Source organism: Triticum dicoccoides, chromosome 6A (assembly GCF_002162155.2).
Source record: "Triticum dicoccoides isolate Atlit2015 ecotype Zavitan chromosome 6A, WEW_v2.0, whole genome shotgun sequence".
NCBI lineage: Eukaryota > Viridiplantae > Streptophyta > Magnoliopsida > Poales > Poaceae > Triticum > Triticum dicoccoides.
The window spans coordinates 423,309,956-423,319,563 of record NC_041390.1 but is presented as its reverse complement, the minus strand read 5'-3'; the positions used below and the strand labels follow the sequence as shown (position 1 = coordinate 423,319,563).

The 9,608-nt window shown below is 52.2% G+C and overlaps 1 protein-coding gene across 1 annotated transcript; it reads left to right on the top strand.

Annotated features, from left to right (window-relative positions):
* Nucleotides 1-7,751: 7,751 nt before the first annotated feature.
* Nucleotides 7,752-9,323, top strand: LOC119319247 (BTB/POZ domain-containing protein At2g24240-like). Its single transcript, XM_037593735.1, has one exon. It carries the CDS (start codon nucleotides 7,797-7,799, stop codon nucleotides 9,144-9,146), a length of 1,350 nt encoding a protein of 449 aa, XP_037449632.1. The 5' UTR covers nucleotides 7,752-7,796; the 3' UTR covers nucleotides 9,147-9,323.
* The last annotated feature ends 285 nt before the right edge of the window (nucleotides 9,324-9,608 follow it).

Genomic DNA, 9,608 nt, shown 5'->3' with positions numbered 1-9,608 from the left:
CTGAGGGTTTTGGAATATATATGAATTTATAGGACGAAGAAGTATGTCGGTGGACTCCCGAGGGGGCCACAAGCTAGGGGTGCCCCTGGGGCGGGCCCCTATGGCTTGTCGTCGCCTCGTGGGTCTTCTGACTTCATCTCCAAGTCTCGTAGGTGTTTTCTGGTCCAAGAAAAATCATCGTGAAAGTTTTATTCTGTTTGGACTCCGTTTGATATTCCTTTTCTACAAAACTCAAAAACAAGAAAAAACAGAAATTGGCACTGGGCTCTAGGTTAATAAGTTAGTCCTAAAAATAATATAAAATAGCATATTAATGCATATAAAATATCCAAAACAGATAATATAATAGCATGGAACAATGAAGAATTATAGATACATTGGAGACATATCATCGACCGTGCGGAACGTAAGGAGGTAAGCACAGGAGCGGGGCAACCCAAGTATTGACCCAAGACATAATTCGGAACCGGTGCATATAATGCAATATTCGAGACGCTGAACACAGCAAAAAAGGTGTCGGTCTTTGATGTGTAGGGCGAGCGTCTAAGTCAAGCCCCCGGTCTTAATAGTCGGTGCATGTATAATATCCAAAGTGTACAACACTTGATCGAGATAGATTCGAAGAGCGAGAAGGAGCAAAAAGGGAAGGGTACAACATGGAAGACTATAAGGGAACCGTGAAAAGGTTTGCTTTATTTCCAATAAGCTCATGACATCTAGCCATACAATTGGAATTGCCGAACAAGTCCTCGGATAGGGATACATAAAGAAAAGATAGATAAATTTTACAGATGCAAGGTTTACGTAGGGCCTTAATACGTGGGTTAACACTCGAACTGTGCCCTACTGCATGTCTGCGCCTTTGCTTATGTTGGGAGGAACAACTTCATTAGGTGGTTGTCCTGTGACGGGTCTTTAACAAGGAGTCTTCAAGGGGTTGTTGCATTGGTGGTGCTTGATGCCGGATAGGTCCTAGATGGTGCCTGTTTGTCGTCGAAGACGTGTTATTCCATGGTGTGGTCGGACCAAACTATTGGTTTAATCCCCACAGTTTCCCGTGGTATTTTGAGTGCAAAATTATGACATCTTAACACATAATGTGCTGCCGGGTTGGGCCTGCCATGGGGGACGTTTTCCTATGCACGTCGAACATAGAGAGGCCCCTTGGCTGGGGATAGGTCCCGCGCTCGCTCATTCGCCTCTCGCGCCTTGACGGCGAGCTGACCTTTCGGCCCTTCGTATTCGTCCGCCAAGGCCGCAATGTGTTCTTCAGTCCGGAGAGAGTGCTCCGTATTGCCATTGACTGTGATGACACCTCTTGGTAGGGGCATCTTTAATTTGAGGTATGCGCAGTGGGGGACGGCGTTGAAACGAGAAAACACCGTTCGGCCTAACATGGCATGATAGCCATTGCGGAGGTGGGCGATATCGAAGATCATGTCTTCGCTCCGGAAGTTATCTGAAGAGCCGAATACTAATTCTAAGGTGAGAGTGCCGGAGCAGTGGGCTTCAATGTTGGGGATGACCCCCTTGAAGGTGGTGCTGTAGGGTGATACGTCTCCAACGTATCTATAATTTATGAAGTATTCATGTTGTTATATTATCATTCTGTGATGTTTTACAATCATTGTATAGCAACTTTATATCATTTTTTGTGACTAACCTATTGACATAGTGCCCAGTGCCAGTTGCTGTTTTTTGCTTGTTTTTTACATCGCGGACAATACCAAACGAAGTCCAAACGCAGCGAAACTTTTTGGAGAATTTTTTATGGACCGGAAGACACAACTTGGGCCAAAGAAGTACCATACGGGTGCCCCGAGGGGGCACAACCCACCTGGGCGCACCTGGGGGCCAGGCGTGCCCTGGTGGGTTGTGCCCACGTCGGTGGCCTTCCGCACCGCCTCTTCACCCTATAAATTCCCAAATATTCCAAAAACCATAGGGGTGCTGCTAGATCAGAAGTTCTGCTACCGCAAGCCTCTATAGCCACAAAAAACCAACCTAGACCCTGTTCTGGCACCCTGTCGGAGGGGAAAATTATCACCAATGGCCACCTTCATCATCCCGGCGGCCACCATGATGAGGAGGGAGTAGTCCACCCTCGGGCCTGAGGGTTTGTACCAGTAGCTATATTTTTAATCTCTCTCTCGCTGTCGTGTTCTTGAGTAGGCACGATCTTGATGTATCGCGAGCTTTGTTAATATAGTTGGATCATATGGTGCTTTCCCCTCTCTATCTTGTTGTGATGAATTGATTTTTCCCTTTGAGATTTTGTTTTTTATCGGATTGAATACTTTTATGGATTTGAGAACACTTGATGCTTGTCTTGCTATTAATACTCGTGGTGACAATGGGGTATCATATTGATTCACTTGATATGTATTTTGGCACTCAACTCATGGATTCCCGAGGTGACATTGGGGTAATCTATGCATAGGGGTTGATGCACGTTCTCGCCTTTGTATCTCCAATAGAAATCTTGGGGCACTCTTTGAGGTTCTTTGTGTTGGATTGAGAATTATGAATCTGAAATTGTTTGATGCATATCGTATAATCAACTCATAGATACTCGCGGTGACATTGGAGTATCTAGGTGACATTAGAGTTGATTGATGTGTATCATGTTATTTTAGTACGAACTCTTGGTTAAATCGATTAGAAAGACTAGCTTGGTGTTATTTTAGTACGAACTCTAGGATAGATTGATCAGAAAGAATAGCTTTGAGGTGGTTTTGTACCCTACAAACAATTTCTTCTTATGTTCTCTGCTAGATAAGAACTTTGGAGTGATTCTTCATCGCACGTGAGGGATGGTTATATGATCCAATTATATTATCATTGTTGAGATATTGCACTAGCGAAAGTATGGACCCTAGGCCTCATTTTCAAGCATTGAATACCGTTTGTGCTCCGTTTTATCAGTTGCTACCTTACTGTTTTTTATTGTTCCTATTACAAAAATCAATATCTACTATCGTTACTACACTTGTATCACCATCTCTTCACCGAACTAGTGCACCTATACAACTTACCATTGTATTTGGTGTGTTGGCGACATAAGAGACTCTTTGTTATTTGGTTGCAGGGTTGTTTGAGAGAGACCATATTCATCCTACGCCTCCCACGGATTGATAAACCTTAGGTCATCCACTTGAGGGAAAATTGCTAATGTCCTACAAAACTCTGTGCTTGGAGGCCCAACACGAGTCTACAAGAATAAAGTTGCATAGTAGACATCACTAGGATTGATCCTTGATGGATTCATTCCCATTTTCCTTAGTGGATCTTCATAGATCAGGTTGAGGCTGCTGCCACCTTCCATAAGGACTCTGGTAAGGTGGTATCCATCGATGATGGGGGCGAGGACCAAAGGTGTCGATCCTCCATGACGGATGCTGGTCCGGTGGTCCTTGCGGTCGAAGGTGATCGGACATGCCGACCATGGGTTAAATTTCGGTGCTACTGGCTCTATGGCGTAGACATCCCGAAGTGCGCACTTCCTCTCCTTCTTGGGTATATGAGTGACATAGATCATGTTCACTGTTTTAACCTCCTGAGGGAATTGCTTCTGGCCTCCACTATTCGGCCTGCGAGGCTCCTCATCGTCCTCGCTGCGGGGGCTTCTGCCCGTGTCTTCGGCTATAAGTTTTTCGGCCTGCTTAATAACCCAACAATTACGGTTGGTGTGGTTGGCATGCTTGTCCGTGGTGCCATGTATTTGGCACGGCCGATCCACGATAACATCCAACTTAGTGGGTCCGTCCTGGTTTCCTTTAGAGGGCTTCTTTTGCGGCCTTGACTTGGAATTACGAAATCCGGCATTTACTGCCGTGCCATCAGCCTCTGCGCCATTATGTCGACGCTTATTTTTATTGCGGCGTGGCTTTCCATTGTCATCCCGGACTTCCGAAATACCAGGGTCTTCTGGGTTGGTGCTTCTATGAGCCAACAAACTATCTTCACCAGCACAAAATCGGGTCATGAGGGATGTGAGAGCCGCCATTATCTTTAGCTTATCCTGGCCGAGCTGGCGTGCGAGCCATTCGTCCCGGATATTGTGTCTGAACGAGACTATAGCTTCGGCGTCTGGGCAGTCGACTATCTGGTTCTTTTTGGTTAAAAACCGATTCCATAATTGCCGGGCCGACTCGTTGGACTGTTAGACCACGTGGCTCAAGTCGTCGGCATCCGAAGGCCGGACATAGGTGCCTTGGAAGTTGGCTCGGAAAGCATCCTCAAACTGTTCCCAGCTCCCTATGGAGTCTTTGGGGAGGCTGTTCAACCAATGTCGGGCTGGTCCTTTGAGCTTTAATGGCAGATATTTGATGGCGTGGAGCTCGTCTCCACGTGCCATATGAATGTGGAGAAGAAAATCCTCAATCCACACACGCGGATCCGTAGTACCATCGTACGACTCGATGTTCACGAGTTTAAACCCTTATGGGAATTGGTGCTGCATCACCTCATCGGTGAAGCACATTGGGTGAGTGGCGCCCCTTATTCGGCCCACATCGCGTCGAACCTCGGATTCCATCCTGGCTCGGTGTTGTTCCCGAACTCTATTGTTCCGGTCGAGCCATGCTTGGTGTGCGTCTCTTCTTTCGGGAGGGTATCCTCTTGATCTGTAGATGGACCGTGACTGACTTGCTCTAACAGCCAAGTCGTGCTGAAGATCGTATTGATATTCTGGCTGTGTCGCCTCCTTGCCTATATGGCGGGGAGGGGCAGGTGGGTGTTCGGCTTCCCCAGCCGGCATGTCCCTTCCTCGAGGGGGGCGGTCGGGCTGGTTGACTTGTGTTCGTTTGGGTAGTGCGGGCTTGAAAGCCTCATCATCGAATTGCAGCAACAATCTGCGCTTGGGGTAGCTCTTTGTTTGCCGTTCATAGCCGTACCCCTCTTCGGCCGCTAGGACTTTCGTCCATCTATCGTTCAGGATGTCTTGTTCGGCCTTGATCTATTGTTGTTTCTTCTTTAAGCTTCGCGCGATGGCTATTAGTTGTTGCTTGAACCGATCATGTTCCAGTGGATCTTCTGGGACGACAAAATCTTCAGCCCTGAGGCTGACTTCTTCTTTAGAGAGAGGCATGTAATTGCTATCTTCGGAGTCATTGGGGTCCTCGGCATTATGCTGACCTGTTTCCTCCTCGAAGTCATCAGACTGGTGCTCGGGGGCAGGGTCGCTGATGTCTTCCGCATTGTCCGGGGTGTCATCCTCTCCGATGCCCGTGTTGCTTTCCCTGCCGTGTCGCCCTTTGGATCATCGATGTTATCTTCGGCGTTTGGGGGGCTCCTCTCTAGGTTTGTTTTTGGGGGTGCCATCCCCATTAGCGCCATCGCCGTCGTCCTTGGGGGTGTCCACGATGTAGATGTCATAGGTGCATGTGGCCGCCCATCGGCTGGTGATGGGAGGGTGGCTCTAGTGTGGGCTGTGGCCTCGCTGTCGTCCCTATGTCATCAGCCTCCTCCCTGACATAGTCCAGCATGTCGGTTAAGTCCTCGACGGTGGCTACTAAGTGGGTGGTGAGTGGGATGTAAATTCCCTGTGGCCTACCTCAAGGCTCTGTCGAGCATGAGTTAAGGACGGGCCATCGACGATAGTCATCATCTGGATTCGATCGAGTGCCTCGTTTAATAGGGCATGAGATTTCTTCGAAGCTGACCTCTGTCGAGCATGAGATTTCTTCAAAGCTGACCTCTGTTGCTACAGTGAGAAGAGGCACGAGTCTGGCCAGGGCGAAATCCCGGTCTTCGGACGTTGTACCTGCGTTGAAGCTCACCACTAGGTCTGTACTGGGGAGGGCGAGTCCGGCTGGGGCCGACTCCCAGTCCTCGGGCGCCGAACTCCCGTTAGGGCTCAAAGCCGGGTCCTCGGCGAGGCAGAAAGGTCCGGACAGGGTTGATTCCCGATCTTCGGACGTAAGAGCTACACCCAAGCTCGAAGTTGATAGTGCGACAAGGGCCGATCTGGAGATCAAATCGGGAAGAGGCCCCGAAATTAATGCCTCGGGAGTCGTGGTTGTTCCAAGTGAGGCTGAAAAGCCGGTGAAGAACAGATCGCCCCTGAGTGTCGGCGATGTATTCAAAATTAGCGAACCTGATTTGATTCTCAGGGGCGAAGCTGTCGACCGGGTTGAGATGTCCGATCGAGTCGGCGTGCAGAACAATGTTGCCGAACGCGAAAGCTGCCCGGGGACGAAGTTGTCCCCGGTGATGATGCTGTCTCCAATGATCAGGCGAGCCATCAATCCTTCGATGATTCGACAAAGAAACTCTTGATGAAAGCACCAATGTCGGTGTCAAAACCGGCGGATCTCAGGTAGGGGGTCCCGAACTGTGGACCTTGGATCGATGGGGAACCATAGATGTGGGGCACGATATTTACCCAGGTTCGGGCCCTCTCTAAGAGGCAAAACCCTACGTCCTTCTTGATTATATTGCTTGTGTATATGAGGATTACAGAGTAGATCTACCACGAGATCAGACGAACTAAACCCTAACTAGTAGGATGGTAATTGTTCTTCTAGCCTCCACGGACTAAACCCCCTGGGTTATATACACCAGGGTTACTAGGGTTTACATATAGTCGGTTACATCAAAGGAATACCGGATCTTCCATCCTGTCTTGGGCCGCACACCAAGGCACAAAAGGTCTTTGGTCCGGACACAATGCGGCCCAACAATCCGGCCCATGTGAGATTGGTCGCACACCCAAGGACCCCTAGTCCAGGTCTCCCTCAACGGGTGTGGTGCAAGGAGGAAATGGAGAGCGGAGATGAGGTGCGGTTTTTGCCCCACGCCTGGTTAGGTTTATATAGCGGGCGGATGCGAGAAGCCAAACAGAGAGGTGTTTAATGCCGTCGGACACAAGAACAGACGTGTGGCGCTCGGGCACCGGAGTAGCTTTCTCGACACACACCCGGGTTTAATGGAGGCAGGCGGGTAGACGGATGCAATTTCAATGTAGAGAGAAGACGTGCACAGTCGCGGCGTCCTCGGCCGACCGCTTCAATGCCAGCGCGAGCGAGATGTCACATATGTTCTAGGCCGATGTCAATGCGGAACGGCCGCTTTAGAGTGCCATGAATATGGGTAGCTCGCTTCGGGTGGGAAATGGCGCGGGAGAGGAAGGATTTTTTGGGCGGGACAAGGCAGGCAGTCAGAAGCGGGTGTGGCAGTGATCCGGATACCCGCAAAGCCCTCTAATTTGTCTGGTTTGCAAAAAAAACACGTCGGAACCGACCTGACGATACAGACCGTTGTGGGCGGTTTGAAGGTTGGTTGGAGATGGCCTAAGCAATCGGTAGTGCTTCTGGTAAGTGGTTCATGATCTTCACCGTAACGAACAGTGAAGTTGCTGTCGGCCTGCTCAGTGTACCAGTTAAGTCCACCCGACCCACGGAACTTTCTAATCCACTACAGTCAGCACCCCGAGGGAATGGAAGCTTGGGACAGAGCTCGGTTCCCCGTTCCGCGCACCGCACTCACCATGACGAGAAGATAGAGCCACCACGCACCCAAAACCCACTCCGTAAACAAATCCCTCGCGCTGCCCCACCACAAGACCACGGCACCCGATCCCCAAACCCGAACGCCGCCGACCCTTATTGCGTCCAAGGAACAGTCGCGCTGACGTCCCGCGCGACCGAATCATCGCTTCCGTCGCCACCTAGCCCGACCTTTTCTCCGCCCCATAAAAGGCCGCTGCGGCCAAACCATCGACCCGGTCATTCCAACGCTCGCCCAACAAACCAAAAGGACGACCGTCGACGCACCCCCATTACGCGCGGCCGACTATGTGCACGCCAGCACCGGGTGGCCGCGGCCGCGGCGGCGTGCGCTTGAACGTCGGCGGACGGGTGTTCCAGACCACGGCCGCCACGCTCGCCGCCGCGGGGCGGGACACCATGCTCGGCGCCATGCTGGACGCCTCCTGGAACGCCGCGGCCACGGGCGACGAGGCCGACTACTTCATCGACCGCGACCCGGCCTGCTTCGCAGTGCTGCTCGACCTGCTCCGCACGGGCGGCCTCCACGTGCCGCCCCACATCCCCGACGCCGTGCTCTGCCGCGAGGCGCTCTACTACGGCCTCCTCGACCGCGTCCGCGCCGCGCGCTGGGACGACTTCGACGGCGACCGCCTCCGCCTGGCCGCGTCCGTGCCGGGCCGGGCCGCGGGGGACGGCACGGCCGTCCGCGCGGCGCCCGACGGGGGCTGCTGCGTCGCGCACGGCGGCGCCGTGCGCGTCTACAACTGGATGCTCGAGGAGCGCCGGCCGGTCTACCTCGACCACGCGCCGGTCAACGACGCGGCCTACCTCGACGCCTCCACGCTCCTCGTCGCTGCGCGCGAGCGCCCCGGCAGGCGGGACGGCGGCGTGGCCGCCTTCTCGGCGCTCACCGGCGAGATGCACCACCGCTTCCGCGTCGCGCACGATCGTCAGCTCAGGTCCTTCACCCCCGGGGCACTGGCCTTCGACCAGGAGTGCAGCATCTTTGCGAGCTGCAAGGGCCGGCTCAACGAGTATGGCATTGGTGTATGGGACGGCACCACCGGCGACCAGACGGGTTTCTTCTACGAGCCGCCCGGCTGCGCCCTCGGGGACGCCGATAAGCTCCAGTGGCTGGACGGCACCAGAACGCTCATGGCGGCCACCATGTTCCCGCGGGCGGATTCTTCTTTCATAAGCCTGCTGGATTTCCGGGACAAGAACGTCGTCTGGTCGTGGTGCGACGTCGGCACGCCGGCGTCGCTCGAGGATAAGCACGCGGTCCACGCCATCGCAATGGAGGACGGGAGGTCGATCTGCGTCATCAACCAGTACGACGACGTCGGGTTCCTCGACCTCCGGAGCAGCGCCGGCGGCGTGCGGTGGAGATCACGGAGCAAGCTGATGAGCAGGAAGAAGGTGCACGCCGAGGAGACGTGCTATCCCAAGCTCGCCACGCACGCCGGCCAGCTCTTCGCGTCGACGAACGACGCCATCTCGGTATTCACTGGCCCCGACCATGCACTGACCTCAACGCTGCGCGGGAGCGACGGCGGCGCCATCTGCGACTTCTCCATTGGGGGCGACCGTCTTTTCGCCCTGCATAACGAGAATGTGTTCGATGTGTGGGAGACGCCGCCACCGCCGATCATCTAACTCTTGTCATCTTGTGCGAGGATTAGTCACAACTTTTCTTTTATAAGACAAGAGGGGAACAGGTAGTGATAGAGGTTTTGACGGAGAAACATGCTGTAGACCAGAGAAGATTCAACTGTCACTAAACTTGTATTTCCAATTCCAAAAATGAGTATATATATGAGTGGAGTGTTGTCATTATCGATAGACACCTTTATTGTCAATTCTTTGCGATTTCAGTGATTACCAAGCAAAAATTGACCCTCCATACAATACAACCTGAATGTAGGTCAGATGTACACTGGTGCTCGTATTTTTTCTGAATTTATTTTAGGGTTTTCGGCAATGTTCGTTCAGTGAAAGTGGATGTTCTCGTTGACTACGGAACGTCTATAATGACTACGTCAATCTTAAAATATTATGCCAGCTCAGTATTTAGCGGTGCTTATAGGTATAACGTGTGCGTACATGCGCTCATAAGGA

Coding starts and splice junctions, on each gene's coding strand:
- LOC119319247 (XM_037593735.1), top strand. CDS start 7,797: ATGTGCACGCCAGCACCGGGTGGCCGCGGCCGCGGCGGCGTGCGCTTG.